Here is a 21,941-nt window from a genome sequence, read left to right on the forward strand (position 1 = left end):
GTTCAAGTCCAAGCCTTTTCTCTTTACATATTACAATTCCCCTTTATGTGGATTAATTAAAGTTGTAGTTTTTACTCTCTTAGATAAAGTTTTCTATTCTTTGACTAATATTCTCAGTTCATTCGTTTACATATTTGTATCGTTATTTTCTTTGCAAACAGACATGCACAGAATAAAAATAATGATGATAATGATAATGATAATTTTAAAATAGCAATGATAACTACATAATAGTAATACTGTAATAATGATGATGATAATTTTATTATAATCATGATTTAATAGTAGTAATATTAAAATGAATTAGTGACGGTGGTAATACTTGCAATTTACAGTATACGTTTGGTGAACTGGAAAAGCTTTTGTTGTCAAGACATGCACGCAGAGATGAATCGAGTTGCGAGATTTACAAGAAGAAAGTACGAAATCTTGTGGAATAGAACGTACTCGAATTTTTTTTTTAATAAGTTGCAAAACGAGATTGGTGAGTTCTTTAGGCGTGAGATGGGTAAATTGTGCATGTGTTAGATTCGCCATAACATTTTCCTGGTCAGCGTGATTGAAGAAAGTCCTTATTCAAGGACAAAGGGTTAATCCACAAAAGATTCAGGCCAGGTTTATAGGCTCATAAAATGATCCTGAATAGCGTTGACTTTAGCGAAAAATGCACGTGCGTGAACTCGATCGATTAGAATAACAGCTCAGTGACATTAATTTTCCATTTCAAAATTACTAACAATCTTTACACTTGAAGCTCGAGGGGATCAGTTGTACTAAGGAGACGCTTAATAGTATTTTTCATTCTTTTTTCAATGTGTTACCAAATATTGATTGGCTTTTTCTCTACGAATCAGTCAAACTTATTTCCCTTATTCTTAACTTCCACATACTGTCTGAACAATCGCCAAAACTAATTTTGAAATACCTTAAGAATTACAAACGGTATCATAAGAACATATGTCAAAAAAACGGTACATAACGGTATCATAAGAACGTATGTCAATTAACCAAAACCCACCTTTTCCAATTAGTGCGGACTCAGTTTGAACCAATCAAGCCCTCTGTTGACAGTGAATCAAGAGGAACTCAAAAGACGCGAAACAAATTATAAGTCGTCACAGATTTAGATATCAATGCCCGTGCGCCCCTTTATGACATTTTCAGGAAAATCAGACCTTCTCGAACAAAGTTTATTACAAAGGATATTGCGCCGCCAGAACTTGCTTGCATATTCATAGCGAGGCCAAGAGAAATCTCATCAACTTATTACTCAGTGAATTTCGAAAAGACAGACGAAAAGTAGTTAAGCAATTTTGCAGGTAGGCAAGGTAACCGTTGTAACAATATTTCAATCCACTGTTTTAATACCGCAGATCATGGCCTATTTCGTTTATGTTTCAATTACTTTATTTTGATTCTAAAAGACTCTACTCAAATCGTTGTCGGTTGTAGCATTCAGTAATCGGTGGCTCACAATGTGTTGATTGTTAATTTTACCCAGCAGTTTTAGGAGAGACAAGAACTTTACGAATTAAGTGTGACAGTCAGATTGTGTAATGAATCGGGTATGAAGAGAAGAAATTCATTTGAGTAAGATGAAAAAGTCAACAGGAGGTTATTTACATTTACTAAAAGCCATACTCATTGGTAAATCTTTGAGCTTGATTCTTCACTTTGATTACCAGAATGATGATAGGTAGCAAGTTACTTTCATTGAAACGATTTAAATTTCTAAAATTAAAAGAAATGGCAGTTTCAAGGGTGTGAAATTTAAAATTATGTTTCGTTCTCGTTTTCATTGATCAATTTTTTAATTTTACGGTCATTCTAATTTGAAAAAGTCGTTCAAAAGAAGCAATTATAGCACCCTGACCGACTGCATCTGTGTTTACTTTTGAAAACGACTAGGTCATGAACACTTTGTAATCATAATAACTGCTGAAGACTCAACAACGGCCGATCGGGGTTAACATTTGGTTATTGAGTCGAGCACTAATTATTAAGACCAGTTGGCAGGGGTTGAAAATAGAAAAGATTAACATTTTCCAGTAGATTCCCACACAGTAGTTTTATTGGCAAAAACTCACTTTTTCCAGTAGATCCTAACTCAGTCGTTTTATCAGCGAAAACTCACAATGATTGGATTGCAGTATGCATTTTTTTAGACTGTACAATTGAGCATGATTTGTACCCAGAACATAATGAGTCTCACTCAAAAAACAATTTCCAGAAGTCGACAATGAAGATGAGGTGAATCACACTAACAAACCTGAGTAAACATTAATTTGTCTGAGGCGCTTCTCAAATTAGGCAGGAAATCATCGGAAAAGTTGTGAATATTTCAAAAAAGGCTCACTGAAATCGGCATTTGGCTGAGATAAAGCGCTTGGCAAGTAGACCCATTTACTGTACAAACGGTAACATTTTATACGAAAAGAAGTTAAGTCATAAAACATGTATAAGGAGTTATATACGTCACAGGTTAGTATCGATGCTGTTTATCTCCTTGAAAACCTTATTGAGGCTCCAGCTTGTTTTCCAAGAATCATTGAGCAAAACTTGACTTCTCCCGAAAGAAAAAGTTATACCTGTTAATGAATCGTTTAATAATGATATTTGTTGAAGAAAATCTGGAGCGAAACCGAGAAATTAGTCAAGCTTCATTCATTTACTGTCGCTTTTATGGCAGCAGAAGTCAGTAGAGAATTCAATACTTTCTACCTTTGCCAGAAACCTAAGGGTAAGTTAAATCCATTTATGCTTATTTACATCGTCCAACTAATTTCGTCCAACTAATCCTTTTTAAAAGAAAATCGATTTGAAGAAAAGCCTCTGTAAAGCAGCATATCTGCTGCACATTGTTTCTTGTGCAATAACTCAGATATGCTGAAGATAAACAATTTTGCTATAAGCGTAAACATTGCAAACAATGTCTGAGGATTCGTACCGCCAGAATTCTTAATTTTCTGTCATGGCAAGAGTTTTGACAAATTACCTAATTTAGAAACTGCCTTCTTACTGAGATCTCAATTTAACATACAGGTCATGTAATGTAGTTTCGCATTAAAGTGAGTCCTTCATCTCAGCAAAATGATTTTCCAAGGACAGAGGCTGCGAAATAATTTTAGTTCTCATATTTATTCACCAAAAGAACGTCGCCCAACTGAAGTAGATCAGTTGGAGATGAATACCTTTCTTTCTATCCCATCATTTTTATTAAAATCAGAAATTCCTCTATCTTTCCACGGTCTAGGTAAATCTGGTTCCAAAATCCCTAAATGAAAGTTTTCTGAAGGTTTAAAATCCATCTGCGAAGACAGGCCTCTTTTTTCACTAAAAATGTTATAATCTTTGTCGGAGGTCAATAATTATTCCCGCGGCTATCCACCATACAAAACGTTTTACACAGACCTGCATACCTCTTTCAACCTTTCAACTGTCAGGGACCATTGGCCAAAGAACCAATTTCAAGTGTCACAGAAGAAAAGTTACTTTATTTGCCTCTCCAAACAAAATTGCTTTTATGTGACAGTTTTTGAACACATTCTCGGCTACTGCCCTGGAGGAGAAGTTTATCGTGGGTATCGTGGAAAGAAGCTCTCTCCTTAATTTATTTGTCATAAGCATACGTGACACGTCTTTAACTCAGGCAGTCAAAGATTACTTTTTTCCACGGAAAAAAGACTGTACACAAATTGAAAAATTAAGTTTAAGATACATAGTGTTTAAAATGTCAGGAACCCTTACGGGGAGGAATGTTAGTCCTCTACTATCCAGTCTTATCCAATTCCAAGGACATCAGCTCACTGATATCTTTAAGTTTTCCAACCGTACAAACCTGTTTTAAGTCGATTTGCTGATGGAACCTACATTGGAACGTTCATTACAAGAATTTCACCGGCCCCTTTCCCCAAATCCATAATGAGGCCTTTCTCAGTTAATAGACAAACACTGAAAAGTAATCACTAACCAAAACAGCTGTCCTTAATTAATTAAACATGACCTTTTTTCATGCGCAGATCAAATTGTTGCACGAAATTTAAACATTTAGTAAGACGTCGCTCGGAGCAAACCCACCGTTACCAAACCTACATCATAGAGAGAGACAAGGTAAGGTTGAGATGCTCTTGTGAAAATCGGAAAAAGAAATAACAAGAGAGGAGGGAAAGGCGGTAATAATCTAGAAATGTGGACTGGGAAAATGAGAAATGCAATTAAAACTTTGGCTTGTGAACGGGCAACCAGGAGATTTTTACTTTCTTGCGATCTTAAAGTATTAGTTGGGAACTGCAAAATCAAAAAAAGGTACAGATTGACCACCTAGAGACCACTCTAAAATTTAGACTGAAGGTCCAAAGCAATCATATTCAAGGGTGAGTCATCACGAGCACAATATACGCCTCCAGCTGGTTCTTCCATGCTAAGCTGTTTGTCTTTTCATGGTGAGTGCCTCTGAATTTTGATTATGTGCAAAAGCCATATGGTTGAAAAGCGGGAAAAGAAAACCGTGGCGCAATTCTTTAGTTTAGAAGCTACCCTCTATTTTCAGCTTTATTAGTAAATTTAAAAATCCAGATCTAAAATTAAAATGAAATAAAAATTCGGGTCTGAGGGTTCGAGTCATGAAAAACTAATATTTAGATCTCAGCATCTTAATACTAAAACAACTCTGAACCAAATGTTTCCAGTATGAAGAAAGATTACTAAAAATGTATGTTTTATTTAGCTAATCTATGTATTACTTTCTAGAACCTTATCATTTTATGCAGGATTAGTGAATAACGAAACATAAATTAATACATCTCCAAAGCGTTTCAGTCATCATCAGAAAAGTTACTCTCTCAAGAAAATACAAAGAGGGGTGAGAAATGGCAATTTTAGTTGTAGCTGAGTATATTTTTTTCTTTTCTTTTGCTTTGTTTTTGTGTTTTGTTTTTTTGTTTGGTTTGGTTCTGTTTAGTTTTTTTTTTTTTTTTTTTTTTTTCTCAGTGCTAGATGTGAGGGTTTCCTTTATCTTTCGCGACAAAACATGCAACTTTTTTCAAGCTTTATTTTTACAACTGCTCGGGTGGTGCTCATCTCTGCAAAGATCGCTTTTGGCTAAGAAAATGCATTCATTAGACCATAACTAAACCACGATAGAGCCTTCCTAATTAAAAGATATGTTGATTAGCAACAGCTAGGAGCTTTATTTACTTATTACGGAGATTCAAATCTCTCACTTTCTGGTTCATTACTGTGCCAAAAAAAAAACTCCTGCAAAGATATTAATTACTTCAGCACGATGTTCAGTGGGGGTCCCGTGTGGCACCAACCTTTATATAATTTTTTTTCCTGACATATTTTTTATTTTCAAATGGGCGTTTCGTTCGGCGATCCAACCTTTGTGCAAAGATGGAAGAATCATTATGTTTTCGTTTTACCAGTTAGTGCTGAATGAGTATGCAGTAACCAAAGATTTCTTCCGATGGAAATCGATGTTCCAGGGATTTTTACCAGACGTTGTTATTCGTAGACAGGTAAAAACGAGCGATATAATATCCCGACGTTTCGGCGACTTCATGACGCCATTATCAAGGGTACAAATGAAAATAAAATTAACAAATGCGAGTTGAAGAGTTACAACTAATTTGCATAGGAGAGGTAGCCACACAAATACTTTAGCACGGATAGAATCCGTTTGCACGTTCAAACTCGGTGTTAATTGTTTGACAAGACAATCGAATTATTGCCATGATTTCAGTTTTTCAAGGTTTCTTTCTCCTTTTCCTCATTTCCGACAGCACGAGAATGGACGTGGATGAAATTTTAGAAAAGTGCTAGGATACTCCACTTTGCGATGATAGCTGTCCTCATAAATGAATAAATCGAGAAGACATTAAAACTAACTTGTGGGTCATATCTACAAGGCTGATGCGCTAACATTAAGATGCGTAAATGTATATATATATATATGCAAATGTAAAATTATAAATATTACAGATAATGCTGAAAGCTGCTTGGTATGGGGTAGGGATTGGGGAAGGACTTCTTTCAAGTCTTACTTGGTCACATTTTTTAGGATGATTTAGTTTTATCAACTCAGTTGATAATCCAAAATGACCGTGGTAAAATGGGAAATGCTGCCGTTTGGAGTGTCAGACCTTGGTCTTTGGTTCTTGGTTCTTTAGAAACTTGTCCTCTGTACACATTTTTAAGCTTCGAACCAGTTGCGTCTCGAAGGCGAGGTGCAGGAACCCACCATTCTACGTGGGAGTTGTTCTGAGAAGGATTGTTATCGTTAGAAGAACTGAAGAAGTCATTATTAGATCTCGTCTTATTAGAATTGAAACAAAACTCGCCATTCTTACGTAATGCTAATGAATTTGCTTCACAGTTTTCTCCTCTCTACTGATGGCAATCTTTGTGTTAAGGTAAATAATTAACTAAATATGTTTTGCAGGCATGCCATTTCCTCTATTAAGATCTCGACAACAGAAACTGATGGTCTCATTCAGTAGCTTGAGGTTTTGACACGAAATTAATCTTTACCGATCCACGTAGGACGAAGACATTATGCCCTTTCAATTGATTTTGACTTCTATCCTGTTTCTCGCTGGTATGTACATTCTTATCATTCATGACAATGAAGTTAAATCTACCAAGTGTTTAAAACTTCTTGGGGTATATATAGACAATAGGCTTCAATTTGATGAACACATTGCTAACATTTGTAAGAGGAGTAGCCAGCGTGTTGGAGTCCTGATGAGGCTCAGGAATATGATACCAACAGACACCAAGCTGAAGTTGTTTAAGGCAGCCATTCTTCCGTATTTAACATACAGCCATCTTGTCTGGCATTTTTGTAGGGCGAGTGATACTAGAAAATTGGAACGTATTCAAGAAAGGGCACTTAGGGCAGTTTACTGTGATAAGGGGAGTAGTTATGATAAATTATTAGACATGGCTAACCTAAGTACACTGCAGAACAGAAGACTACAGGATATAGCCATTCTTATGTATAAGGTAAAGAACAATTTATCTCCTAATTACATATGTAGCCTTTTTCAAATTCCACAACTTAGGTACACACTGCGTAATAATGATTTTGGTATACCTAGATTTAATACTGTCACTTTTGGAAAACATTCGCTTAGATATATGGGACCCAAAATATGGGCAATTGTACCAAGAAATGTAAGAGAACTGACATCCATATCATCTTTTAAATGTAACATACGTAGAATAGACCTTGTTTCTAAATTGACTGATAGTAAATGTGAAAACTGCCTTTTATGTAAGACTTAGGTTAGATTTTAAATTGTACATATATATTGTTTTACTTTTAAATTTCTTAAATTTTTAGGTAGTATTTAGTGTCCCCAGTTAGTGGTTGTATAACTGCTATTTTAGATTTGACACATAAATAAAGGTTGTTGTTGTTGTTGTTATCAATCCGTGCTTGTTATTATTCCCTTAGAATACAATTAAGTAAATCGAAGCAAATGTATCTGGACAATTCAGACTTGATTTTTCTTTTTTAAGTCCATATTCCTTTTACAGAAGTACGAAGATTAACTCTTATCCCAGCTCGCTTCATTAGTACTTTTATTTCACCACTCCTGCATGTCCTGGCGCAATAACAACAATTAACAATTATTCCACGAGCGCGCGCTGGATATGAGATGATAGATAGTCAACGAGGTGCGTAGCGCCGAGTTGGCTATAATCATCTCATATCCAACAAGAGCGAGTGGAATAATTGTTTTATTAAAAACGTTAAATTAAGTTATTAAATTTTATTAAATTTTATTAAATTTTTAGCTCCCATTTAATTTTAAGCTGACACGTACGCTTGCCATATTTGTAGATTATGGTATATTGGCTGATATACCATAATGGCTAAGCCAATAAAAAGTCTTGAATTGCATTATCCAATGATCTAGTTTTTAATAATCTACATTAGCGCATGGTGTCGCGGCAGGCGCATGATTTAATTTTATACGCTTAGAGAGTTTGTTCACAGGATAAATACTTTCTGGCTGCTTCACAACGGATTAATGATATTCATCTTTTCGTGAAAGAACTTTACATGTTAATTCTTTTCTTTAAAAACCAGCAACTTAAACTCCTTCAGAAGTTTGCCATCTGACCTTAACTGAGCCCGTTACGTCTAAACTCCTGATGGACCCTAGAAATCACGCCATGAAAAGTCTGAGAAACGCAAATGCGAGTGAGACAGATTTCTTTACCGTTCAGACGAGGTTAAACCCTATTAGGAATGTAGGTGACTAGCTTTCGAATTAACTGCACGACAGATTTTTTGCAAACGAAGCAACTGTGGAATTCACCCCTATCAAGCAAACTATTCGCACTTATCTAAGGCGCTCATCTCACCGGCTCTCACGTAACACTAATGTTAATCTGATAAAATTACCGGATACCCTGCATTTCTTGAGTAGAAATCTTTGAAACCTTTTGTAGTTAAGAATAAAAAACTGTTTCTGTTTTGTTTGGACAATACCACTGAGGTTATCATAACCTGGTATTGTGCCAACCTCTTTAAATATTGTGATGAACAGGTAGGATGATTTTCAAGTTACTGATTAGCTTGAAAATCATCGCACCTACTCTACGGAGTATTTAAATGATTCTTTAAGATAATAAGAGGGCAATTTTATCCAGTTTCATTCTCATGTATTTCTTCGTTTCATTAATTCTTTCTTTTAATTAAATTCCCCAGTACTACAGAAAGCAAATGGGACAGCTTCCTATACAGGCAAAAGCAGTTTTCATCGTTGGTCTGATGCGGTGAAGAATTGTCAGAAAAATAGCGGTGGTTTCCTCGCCAAAATCAAAAGCTTAGCTGAGCTTCAAAATGCAAGAACTGCATTTTTACCACACCAACACCCTGAGGAATACTGGATTGGTATCAAATACGATACAACGGAAGATAACTTTGTTTGGGGCGATGGCACTTTAGTAAATCCAACTGCAGCTTTTGAAGCGATTGTCAACAGAGCTGAACAACAATCATCGAGCGCTGATAAACGATGCTTGTATCTTACAACACAAGATGTACTAGTAGCAGAAAATTGTGAGGAACATAAAAAGTATATTTGCCAAGTTGGTGAGACAGCTGATCCAGTTGAAGCAAGTGAGTTAAGGTTAAACGCTTCAATATGCAATTTGACAACATTAATAGCCTTCATACTACAAGTTCTCTTCTCTCTTATTGGCTATGTTCGGTATTTTTTTGTGTTTCTTTTGTTTTTGTTTTTCTTTCAGTTGCTTGATTTTATTTTGGCTTTGTTGTCTACTTTTGCTTTTGTTCGCTATTTGTTTGTTCTTGTTTTTATAGTTTTCTATCCCACCGAACTACATTTTATTACCTCCTTTGAGCCATTGGTAATTTTACCCACCCACCCCCCTCAAAAAAACAAAAAACAAATAGCAAATCGAAAAACAGCACCAAAGCAAATTATCAATGATCGATACACCGGTGCCTTTGTACCTAAAATGGAAAAACTCTCAGCTTTAGAGATGGACAGGTAGCCGTTAATTCTCAATTTCCTAACATTCTGGCCCCGGTTGTTCCAATCCGGGGATAACGCTGTCGACTGGATAAATCTCTATCCGGTGGATAACGCAGTATGTGGGCATGTTTGGTAACACTTACAATTGTCCGCTGGATAGCGATTTCTACGTTGGATAGCGTTATCCGTACTTTGAACAACCGGGCCCAAGCAATTATGCCATCAGGCATAGGTTGGTAAAGATTTAGTTAAGAAAGAATTTTTTAATATTTCGAAAATGTTTTATATTTGATTAAAGAAATATTTTGTCAAGTTACTGACCCAGAATCCAGGATCTACATAAAGGCTACTGGCACTGATGCCATTTTGACATTGCTGTTCAGTTTTTCTGTACTCATCACGGTACTGAGTTTTCTACTGTTTATCCCTTAGGCTCATCAAACAATATACAGGCAGCATCAACGTCAACGTCGTCTGTCTTATTACCATCGACGGTGGCAGAGGCAACAATAGCAGCAACCACAGTAGTTCCAGCGACGACGATAACGACAACAACAACAAGTACAAAGACAGGAATTAGATCTTATTCATATCTGACATCCTCGTCTCGGTCATCACCTGTATCATCACTCATGGTTTCGCCAACAGCATCACTACAAAGTTTGTATTCATCTGTCTCATCAACGAATCTGCCGTCATCGAGTTCGTCTTACGCTCCTCAAAAGACCCACCCTACGATCACCACTATTGCTGCTTCTCACACGCTAAGTTTGGTAAAACTAAAGCTGATGTCTTTTATTTTTTGACTCGTCTACCCATTTACTATCAACGTTAGTGTCGCTAGTATCGATGGGTGACGAAATGCGAAAGTATCAACATTATATCGAGGACGGCATAATGACAAACCTCAATGTAATTCCAACTACCTTGTTACGAAGAAAACTCGAGGCATCCCCATTGCTTTTGGTTTACATGCGACAGGAAAATGACTTAAAAATGCCCCTCATACCTTCTTTTGCCACCACAGTGATTACGCCAAGCCTTTTTTTATAGCTAGTAAAGTATTATTACATTTGTAAAAATTGCAGGTCGAGGAATACACTAGTGAAATGAAAAAGATCAACGCTAGTGAGCCCTCGTCTTTAGAGGTAATTTCCGACTACAAAACAGGCTCAAAAATGGAAAGTATAATCGTACATATTTGCTCTATTAAGCGTACAAACTACAGCTGTTTCTGGATCATACAATTGTAAATATGGGAGCTAAATAATTTCAAAATTTCATTTATTTCTCGTGTGTTGGCCCGTTACTGTGATAGTTTGCGTTTCAGAAAAGGCAATTCCTGGCATATGAAAGGCAAAGCTGTTGGCTCCCGATCACTTTATCAAGACCATTACTACCATGAATTCTACCGGCTACTTCATCGGAATATGGAGAAACATGGCACTACAACACCGGACAAAACTGTTGAGACATTTCAGTGCAATTTTTAATTTCCCGCCATGCAACAATCGTTTCCAAAAGGAACAAACTTGGCCCCCTCCCAACCCCTTGTACAATGTTGTTGGGGCTTAACAGCTCAAGCATGCATTTCTTGTGTTACCGCAAACAACATTGCAATCGGAAAGGGGAAAAATCTCTGAATTTGCGACGGTAAGCATGTTTGTCAGGGTGAGTGCAAAAAATAGGTATTTTTGTAATGTGTCTCAACAGGTTTTGTCCGAGTTTGTAGATTTAATATTTAGATATTTTACTCATAAAAATTAATCAGAAATAAGCAAATAACTTATAAATGACCTTTTTACGGTCAACTTCTACTTTTCCTGTCTTATTTCTTTCAGAATGCTATAAATCTCACTTCTAAGCTTGTTAGAAAGGCAAGCACTTCAGACAACAAAGTCAATATTCTTGTTAGCTTTGAGAAACTGGAATCCTTGGCACTGAATTATGCTAGCCTTCATTTGACGTCGCGGAATGGTTCTGAGGCAGAAATTTCAATTGAACGGAAAGAATTAGGTATCACTCTTTCCTTTGCTATTTTGCTCATTATAATTAATATTTCTGTTTGTTTCTTTTTTTTACTTGTTTGTTTTTTATATTATTATTTACAAGAGGAAGTAGGCTTTAGCTCAATCATTTCGGACAACAATGGTCTTGGTTTCATGTTCGTTTGTTTACCGGGCATAGTTGACTGGCTACCATCACCTTTCTGGCAAGATCACAACCGAGGCCCTAAAATGGTTTGATTTCTCTCACCTTTGTTGTCCATCTGTTTCTTTGTTTGCTGTACTTAATAAAGGTATGTCATTGATGAGAGTTCCTACTGATCACAAGAGTGGTGTCATTTTCCCGTCCCAAGCAAATACTTTTAACGAGAGCTTTATTCGAGAAGAAGAGGGAGCTATTACACTTTCTTCTAGCATGTTTGATCAAGGTATTATGAAATTATCCTGGATTTACATATTCGTTACAGTACTGTAAATGTACAAAAATAAAGCATATCCTGATTTATTTTGCGATTGGCTGCCTATATCTTTTTATTTTTCACTGAGCCTAACATGTTTGAAACATTGTTTTTGATACAGTGTACAATTACATTACGGCAACTTCCGGTTCCTCTAAGTTATTCCCTTAATAAGCACACGCACCCTAACCTAGCTCTAGATTATATATCTCAACCAAACTCTGTGATGACGGCTTCACTCACACTTTACGGTGTGTATTTTTTGTCTTAAGCATTGCATCCATAAATATTTTAACTTAGACTATGACAATTGTATTTCTCTTTTAGAGCGATACGTGGTCTGTATTTTGTACAAAAACGTCGCTGATTTAATGCCTGAGGGAGCAAATAACGTCGATAACAGGTTTGTACGAGTGTATCAGCACGTCTATTGCATTTTTCTGTTTTCTGTTCCAAAACGTGACTGATAAGATATGCAGTTTCTTATAAATGGATCAAACGTATTTGTCAATGGGAGAAACTTCTTTTTCATTCACTTAGCAAGGAGTCCACCATACGTACTCGGATCATATCGTGTACAGTAAAACCAGAGGTTCAAGGCAGCTTTGAAGAAGACGTCGTAATTAAGCTTACTAACACAAAGGTAAAAGTTGGAAGAATTTTCTTGCAATAAAGTGAGTTATCTTGCAGCATTGTTTAATATTTGATGTCAGTATACCAATAGATAAGACAAAGTGTTTTATATGCGAATTTTTTCTCAGGATAACTTAACAGCCACACAGACAAGCTGTGTATTTTGGAATTTTTCGATTAGGTAAGAATGCTTACTTTAGATGACGAGCTTTACTCACCGTTTGCTACTCTACCAAGGCGCGTTGTAGAGAAAAAAGATTTAGTAATGGCAATTGCAACGCCAACAAGAAAAGGCTTCTTCAGAAAAAAGGAATTTAAATCGATTAAAGCTAGATAGATACATAGATAGATCGATAGATAGATAGATCTGTCAACCAACAACCAGCCAACGCAGTAGAAACAAAAAATCAACCAGTCAAGAATTTCATCATTATCATCATTATCATCATTATCATCACCATCATCACTAACGACGATTGGCCTTGCCACATTTTGACGTCATCTGTGATGTATTATTAAACACACGCATGGCAACATGGGATCCATTTGTTACTATAATTATTGTCAATACTATTACTGCCAATCATTGATATCATTGATATCATCATTATTCTTTAGCACAAAGTTTGACGGTGCGTGGTCCCAAAAGGGTTGTAAATTGGTCCAGGAAACCAAAGAGCGCACCACATGCAGCTGTAATCATCTGACAAATTTTGCTGTCTTAATGGAAGTGGGTGAGACAAAGGTTTGGCTTTTCGATTTTCTTTTGTCAACTTTTTTTCAGCTTATGGTTAACTGGACTTCTTAAAGGAACGCGGAGGGTATATTTTGTATTATCGAACATAGCAATGACAAGGACAACAACAATAATTAGTCAAACAAAATCGCAAAGTGCGTTCGCTTGGTTCATATTTAATCCTTTAATTCCCAAGATCTAATCGAAAACTCTCCTTTAGCCGTGTTGAGTTGTGACGACGATAAAACCACAGAACTATGGGTTAAAACTGCAACAAGACTTTTAATGACGAGTTCGGGTTTTTCGAGTCACAGGAGTGGCCAGTGCCGCATGGCACGACGGATGATATGACTTTCTCGATCGCATGACTACAGTCACGCGTGTCACGCCACAAGCCGCTGCACATTTTATTGTAAGTTGGTTTGAAGAATTCAATGTGAGGTCAAAATAACAACGTCTGCCTGATAAGTTTGAGTATTCTCATCGAATTTTTGCTGGATAATTAATGGCTATTATAGAGAGAATTTTTTAGTGTTAATCACGTAGGAGTTAAATGGTTAAGAAGTTTTGGACTCCTGTAAAGCATGCCTACCTTTGACTCAACAAAGTCTAGGAGCTTATCATTTCTTTCGTTTATTAAGATTTCGGACGATCACAAATTTTCACTCACGTTGGTAACCTACATTGGACTTTCTCTGTCTTTGGTCGGCGAGATAATCACCATATTGGCCTACTTGATTTTACTGTAAGTGTAAATAGCTTCCAGTACATATGTGCGTTATGATGTTTTTCAACTTTCTACTTCTCTACTTTTAAAGCTAGTTGACTTATCAACACTGTTTCGAATTCTGCTATTTAGTTTTTTTTTTTCTTCTTTTATTTATTTTTTTTTTTCTCGTTGTTGTATAATGCAAAATCCAATAATGTTGACATACAGTGATTATGCTTATTTCCAAGGAACCTGGAGTCGTCTCAGTCCCATATCCGGTTGAATTTGGGGACATGCCTGGTTATCGCCCAGTTAGTTTTTATGACTGGTATCAAAGCCACTCAAACAAAGGTAGGTAAAGAAAGAATTTCTCTGGCAAGTATCTTCAATCAAGGATGATATTGACAGAAACAAAACAGAAAACAAAATGATAGTCAACAAAAAGAGTCTTGTGAAGGTGTAGTCTGATCGTCCGGGTGAGTGTAGTCCTGAGAAGGACTGTTGTCGGTGGTGGTGACTGACGTTTCGACAACCTGTGCGGAAGTCATCATCAGAATCAAGTGAATGATTGTTGTCAGTAGAATGTTCTTATTCCAGTTCGTGTGAAATGATCGGTTGGTTTTGCCGTGATGTTATTGGCTGTAAGACTCAAGTGACGTAAGTCGGTCGTGATTGGTCTGTTTCGATCTGTCGGTAAAGTTAGGTCGTTCTTTATCGGTCGTTTGTGATGTTTATGTCGTGAATGAGTCGTTTGTATGGAGCGGGTAGCTGTTGACATCTGTTTAGGGGAGTCTGTTCTAAGTTAGTAAACCAGCTTTCCAGAGTCAGTCGTTGAAAGTAGTCAGTGCTGTAGGTTAGGCATTGCGCAGAGTCCCCGTCAATGTTGTGGTTGGTAAGTCGGTGGTGTTCAGCAATGTGATTGCTGACATCACCTTTCCTCGTCGCCCGTCTGTGTTCAGTCAGTCTTGTTGTGAGGTTTCTGCCAGTCTCACCGATGTAGGAGGCTTGGCAGTCGGAACAATTGATCTTATAAATCGTTCCCTTTCTGTTCCTCGGTTCGTCTTTGTCTTTAACGTTGGTTAGTAACTGACGTAGTGTGGTGATGGGTTTGTGGTCGACGCGGATATTGAAGGGTAGTAAGATGCGCGAGATGTTTCAGACATGCCTTTTATGTACGGTATGCTTGCTGTAGTCGTAGGGGTTGCGGTTTCGTTAGTTGTTCTAGTCGTTAGTTGCTGTAGTCGTAGGGGTTGCGGTGTCAACAAACGACACCGCAACCCCTACGACTACAGCAGCCATACCGTACATAAAAGGCATGTCTGAAAACATCTCGCGCATCTTACTACCCTTCAATATCCGCGTCGACCACAAACCCATCACCACACTACGTCAGTTACTAACCAACGTTAAAGACAAAGACGAACCGAGGAACAGACAGGGAACGATTTATAAGATCAATTGTTCCGACTGCCAAGCCTCCTACATCGGTGAGACTGGCAGAAACCTCACAACAAGACTGACTGAACACAGACGGGCGACGAGGAAAGGTGATGTCAGCAATCACATTGCTGAACACCATCGACTTACCAACCACAACATTGACTGGGACTCTGCGCAATGCCTAACCTACAGCACTGACTACTTTCAACGACTGACTCTGGAAAGCTGGTTTACTAACTTAGAACAGACTCCCCTAAACAGATGTCAACAGCTACCCGCTCCATACAAACGACTCATTCACGACATAAACATCACAAACGACCGAAAAAGAACGACCTAACTTTACCGACAGATCGAAACAGACCAATCACGACCGACTTACGTCACTTGAGTCTTACAGCCAATAACATCACGGCAAAACCAACCGTTCATTTCACACGAACTGGAATAAGAACATTCTACTGACAACAATCATTCACTTGACTCTGATGATGACTTCCGCACAGGTTGTCGAAACGTCAGTCACTACCACCGACAACAGTCCTTCTCAGGACTACACTCACCCGGACTATCAGACTACACCTTCACATGTTACCCCCGGGTTCAAACCATTTACTGCAAAAAGAGTCTTGCCATTCTCAGGGCTTTATTAAAGGCGTTATTATAATCATATGCAAAACGGAATCTAGCGGCTTGGTCACACCCGGTTATAGGTGGTTCTTCGTGTTTTTTTTTTTTTGTTTTTGATGTGATATGCTCTACACTGACTCTGATATTCTTCCTTTTTCCTCTAGACGTTGTGTGCCATTGTCGCTATAACAATAAATTACTTCTATCTGGTTGCTTTTGCATGGATGGTTCTTGAAGGAGTGATGCTCTATTTAAAAGTTGTTAAGGTCTTCAATGTGGACACAAGTACAAAGTTCTTCTATGCCCTCGCTTGGGGTAAAAAGAACCTCATTCTGTAACAGACTAGACTTCATTCTAATGAACTCTTTCAAAGAATAAAATTGGATGATTTGTTGTCCTCTGAAATCAGTCTTAAACAGTAATGTTACCACAAGTACAATGACCTTTTATGCCCTCACTTAGGGTATAAAGAATCTCATTTTATTACTGATGAGACATCGTTATAATTATCTCTTTTGGAGAATTAGATTGGATGGTTTCTTATCCTCTAAAATCAGTTAAACCACTAAAGATGACCAAATTACAAATTAAATCAAATCAACCTGATTCGCTCCTCGTCTTATTGCATTCAAACCTCTCTTCTGGGACACTTCTGTTCAGACGTTACCTCAATTTAGATACCAGTAGGATTTAGCCTAAAACAAACACCAGGCTGTATCGCTTTTTTTTTTATTCTATTTTTTACTAAGGCATTTCAACGATGGTGGTAGCGAGTACATTTGGTATAACTGTCATCATCGAAGGGAGCATTGACAACAGTATGCGTGATGACGTGTGAGTAGTACAAAACGGTCACTTTTCAGCCTGGTCAACCTGTTGATGTCGTCTTTGGTGTAGCTGTTTCTGTGTTCAAGTATTCTTTTGCATTACTTACTATCACAAGCGTGGGTAAGGTTAAGGTCATCTTTCAAACCGGCAGTCTAAATCCGACAGGGATCAACGAACGCTTTTCATTCCACTAATTTATTCGTGTTTTTCTCGTTGCTATGTTCCCACCAATAACGTAGCTCCATTTTCTGCCTTTAAAAGCACACACAACCCACAATTCCTCTATTCGCTCCGACGAAGGGCTAACGCTCGAAACGTCAGCTTTTGTAATCGTCACGATGGCCAATTTACCACTTCAACTTTGTTGATATATCCAAATTATAAGGTTAACTTATTGTGCCTGTTTCATGACTCTTGATAGTGCCAGTGCTTAGAAGTTAGTTTCGCTGAATAGCATGAAGGGATTAGGCGTGTGAATACCACTGATACCCCTGGGTCGGGTTAACACGGCAAAGGTGGGTTAAGGTAACCCTGGGTAAGTGAGGAATCTGACTTCAGCTCTGAAAGCTTTGAGAGTAAATTCTGTTTAATTCCATTTGTACGGTAAAACTAACCCAAAACGGCCTTTTGAACAGAGAAATATAGAAACCTGGATTAGAATTGAACATTTGGTCAGCGCTAATCGGCTTTCGAAAAACTGGGCCCTGGAGGGAGAGAGGCCGTGTGTCATGCCTAAGATCACAACAAAATAACTCGACCAGAGTTCGAATCTGGAGCGTCTGATTGGGATTTCACACACTAGAGAACAGGTCACCGATTCTCACGCACTCGCATGATATTGTGCATAAATGTCAATCGTTCGTCAACTGAGATAGAAGGAGCTTCTCATAACTTTTTTTGGGAAGGTGAAAGATCGAAGTGATTTTAGATTCAATCGAGTCCTCATTTATTTTTGCAGCTGTTGGTTTTCGTTCTCTTCTGGTTTTAATTGGGCTTTTGTTGGATCCGTACTTTTTGCATGTTTGGTGAGTAAAAAATTCATCAGTTATCCTTTGTAAAAAGTATAGGGTTAAATCTGATCTGATCGTCACATTTAATTGATGAACGCTGTGATGGGCCTTTGAATAGTAACAAACTAGGGTTTTACTAACAGGTTAAAAAACCTGCAGTCAGAAGTGGAATCCGGTGTTTGGTAGCTTCCATAACATGTTATTTTCTACAATAGAATAAAAGGGGTAAGTTTTTAGAGAAACTCTGGTGCTGCGTCAGTGGGGGATATTGCAGAAAATTCGATTTCATCAACTTAGTTATAAAGTGGATTGGCCACCGAAAACTGACGTTTGAAACGTCAGCCCCTCATCAGAACTCTGAGGAAGGGTTTACACTCGAAACTAGTAATAAATGGATGATCGAAATCAGTAGTAGTAAATGGAAAATTGTCATTATCTTTCTTTGAAATGCACTTGTTTTCAAGGTAAACTTAGTCCTCCTCATACGTATCATAGTGGAGATAACGAGGCTGAAAGATGTATCTGGGGCCGCAGAGACTCATTCATGCAGGTACAACTCGCTTTAGATGGGGTAGCAGAGTTTTGCGTGGAATCCGCACCGTACACTCAAGTTTTAGTGTGTATGTGTGTGTTGGCTGAAGCATATATTTACATTTGCGCTTTGTTTCTTTTATTATAAGTTTTCAGTGGTCTCTTTAAGTTGACATCAGTAAACAATCAAATCGTTTTATAAGCTATTTGTTTTACAAGATGTGGCTTATTTCTTTTGAAATTTACTTTGTTACCTTTCGGTGCTGGGCTTCTCGACTTGAGAAATATGTTTCATGTTGCCGTGCGTCTGTCCACCAATAGCTCACAGATGACGTCAAAATGTGGTAAGAATAAATAAGTGGCACACGGAGCGCATGCGCGCAGCCGAGTGTGTCACAGTTGGTTATACCACATTTTTGTGACAATCTGTTAATTGATAGACCCACGACCACATTTTAGCTTCTTGTTTTATTTGACAAAAAAAATAAAAAAATTATTAGAAATAACCTTAATTTTAATAGGGTGACACCAATTATTTTGAATACTATTCTCCCTAGTGGCCCTCTGAAAAACATCTGAAACAAATAATTCAAATTGAACATAACATTGTTGAGAATCCAACTGGCCGGAGGCAACGAGTTGGCTATTTACAAACGTGGCCGAGAATTTGAACTCGGAGCTACCCGTGAAACAAATTCAGGTGGTGGTCGGGGCGAGACTCGAACCCGGGAGCGGTAGATTGCGAGTCCGACACACTCACCACGCAGCCACGCTACCTCCGAATGCGTTGAAAGTGTTGTTTTTCGTTTAATAGATCATAAGAAAGAACCAATGAAAATGCGTGTATCATTCAACTTATAATATAATTGCCAGATTATTGGTGTCAGTTATTTGTTTCTGTTGTTGTTACATTTTTATCGATACAGCTTGATCTTTGTGTTGCTTTCAGGAAAAGTCTAATGGCCTGTGTAGTTCTTTTCCCATTACTTGGCCTCACTTGGATTTTTGGGATTCTGACCGTCACAGACGCTGGGCTGGTCTTCCAATATTTGTTTACTATTTTTAACTCTTTACAAGTGAGTTTAATGCTGAGCATGTACAAAGCACTGTCATCAAGACATAAATTGTAAACGTTTCAGTCAATTTATCGATAGGCAAGATTATGGCTGAGATGTGTCAGTCACGGGTATCTTCGATATCACCTTTTTTAGAGGTTTCCTGAAGGATTAGGAGGTAACCATTTTTATTTTAGTGTTAAGAAATGACGTCTTTTTGGTAGGAGTAACAGTGCATCATAACTAAATATACATGAGGAATTTTTAACTCTTTTTCTGGAATTTTGGTCTTAATTATTAACAGACGTTTCGACTGAAACCATCAGTCTTCATAAGTGTAGTTTGTCACGTGGTAGATCACTATCACGCGACAAAGGTCGGGGAACGGAGACGAGGGCCCGATCACAAGTGGGAGACAGAGAGAACCGGAGACCACCCCCCCCCCCCCCATTCTGTCCCGGGTTCGGTCCTCCACCCTTTCCCATATCGCTTCTTTTATCTCCCTCCTTCGCCAATCTCGTTCTTTATCTAGGATCTTGACTCCCTTCAGATCCAACACGTGTCCCGTGTCCTTCAGTTTACAATAAACTGCTGAATTTTGAACAGGATTGGAGTTCGGCCATTGACGTTGTTTCAGCCTGGCTCTGATGGACTGAAGAGTCTCTCCCACATGGGTTTCGGTGCAGCCCTCCCCACCACGGGTAATAACATACACCAGATTGGAGCTTTTCTCAAGCGGCTGTGTGTCTTTAACCCTGACCAACTGTTGTCAAACTATACTGCCGAAGACTGATAGTTTCAGTCGAAATGTCTGTTAATAATTAGGACCAAAATTCCAGAAAAAGATTTAAAAATTTCTCATTTGAATTGAACCTGGATGAATGAAAATATTCACTTTCAACTTAATTTACACTTTAGGAGGTAAGTGCCCCACGCCACTGTATTTGATATCATGTTTTCCTCAGCCTAAAGCGGCTAGAGCCTAGTCCATCGCAAGTAACCCCAAAATTATCCATTTCAGTCTAAAGTTCAGAGAGACGGGTGAAGACACTGATGAGCAAGGTACAATAACCTTACCAGGGTTCAACGATCCTTAAGGTTAAGCAACAAACAGGTGCATGCGTTTCTGGCCTCAGAAATTTCTTTTTATCTACCATTGGCAGGGCTTGTTCATCTTCCTGTTTCATGTTGTGCGAAGTAAAGAGATCAGAGCCGCCTTAGAAACAAAAAGGCAAAGATGGGAAACATCAAGAAGTGTATCCATGGCGGCAAATGAAAATACAACATCGAGTGCTGCGAAAGAAAAACGACTTTTTACGCTCGTGAACAAGATTCGTCCAGAGACACAGAAAAGTATCAGTACAACATTAACCACAGTTTTATAAGTTGTCAGTTATTGCATAAATTGCAATAATCAACAATCTAATCTCGGAAATTTTTATGAATCTCCAAACAAAATGAATAAACCAAAGTTTGTAAATCTTACCCAACTTCACTCAAACATTTCTAAGCTACCGGTCCATGCCAGTCTGCTTAACCATCCTCGTTCCTTACTGATTTTACCTCAAGCTTCTTATTTTTAATACTATTATCACGACGAATTAAATATAAGAGATTGAATATAATGGTTTCCTTAACCCTTGTACACGCAGCATCTATATAAAATTTCCCTGTAATGTCTGCAATAATCTCTTGTGATTTCAGCTCTCGACTGATAATTTTTTGATCAAACAAAAACCCTCAACTGGTGTTTACCTTACTTCTCATGACCATTTCACTTGAAAACGTATTCATAGTGTGTGGAGCATTTCCTTTTTAATAAATCCTAGGGTTGAATGTTTCTCTGAAACAATATCGTTCAAGTCGAACTCTCCGCGAAACCTCAATCGTAATGGCTGATTGCCAACAAATCCCGAATCACGCCAATCAAGAAATATGGCTTGTAAACATTCCTTAAACTTTTAATTGCGTGGCGTGATCAGTTTTTGAACATTAGGTAATTCAAAGTGACTTATCGCAATGAACAAAGACAGCGGCCGTGAATAGCGTGGTTATTCCAAGAAATCACGCCGTGGTTCATTTTAAAGTAGGTCATTCTGAAAAGAAGGTAAAGACAATTTTAAAAATGTAAATATGGAATTGACGTGAATGATCTTACTTGTTCCGCTTATCGGTTTTCTCTAGCGATCATGTGTGCGTTGAATGTGTTGATAAGTAGAATTAAAGAATGGTTATTTCTATTAAATATTTTTTCAATACACAGATGATCTGCTGCGTGCATGACGATAAGTAATTTGACTTCAGCGAAGGAAGCACATACCCCTGAGAACTTAGCGTACGTGTATGGCATAAGTCAGGCTTATCAGTCCTTCGACAATTTTTTTAACCTC

The 21,941-nt window shown here is 37.8% G+C and overlaps 1 protein-coding gene across 6 annotated transcripts; it reads left to right on the plus strand.

The window, feature by feature from the left end:
* Positions 1–443: 443 nt before the first annotated feature.
* LOC111342422 (adhesion G protein-coupled receptor E1-like) lies at positions 444–21,811 on the plus strand. 6 transcript variants are annotated; one of them, XM_088748248.1, is made up of 20 exons: positions 1,369–2,740; positions 4,020–5,519; positions 6,443–6,598; positions 8,723–9,136; positions 9,948–10,288; positions 10,604–10,663; positions 11,357–11,531; positions 11,815–11,949; positions 12,307–12,382; positions 12,520–12,622; positions 12,741–12,793; positions 13,231–13,357; positions 13,990–14,093; positions 14,306–14,408; positions 16,292–16,442; positions 16,877–16,961; positions 17,914–17,980; positions 18,430–18,515; positions 19,446–19,572; positions 20,715–21,811. In XM_088748248.1, exons 3-20 carry the CDS (start codon positions 6,556–6,558, stop codon positions 20,934–20,936), a joined length of 2,472 nt encoding a protein of 823 aa, XP_088604374.1. In that variant the 5' UTR covers positions 1,369–2,740; positions 4,020–5,519; positions 6,443–6,555; the 3' UTR covers positions 20,937–21,811. The 6 variants fall into 6 exon arrangements, 5 of the variants coding, with proteins under 5 accessions (XP_088604377.1, XP_088604374.1, XP_088604376.1 ...); XM_088748249.1 differs by lacking the exon at positions 1,369–2,740 and having other exon boundaries at positions 2,793–4,861; positions 5,427–5,519; XM_088748251.1 differs by lacking the exons at positions 1,369–2,740; positions 4,020–5,519 and adding an exon at positions 444–1,319.
* Positions 21,812–21,941: the final 130 nt, after the last annotated feature.

Source organism: Stylophora pistillata, chromosome 2 (assembly GCF_964205215.1).
Source record: "Stylophora pistillata chromosome 2, jaStyPist1.2, whole genome shotgun sequence".
NCBI lineage: Eukaryota > Metazoa > Cnidaria > Anthozoa > Scleractinia > Pocilloporidae > Stylophora > Stylophora pistillata.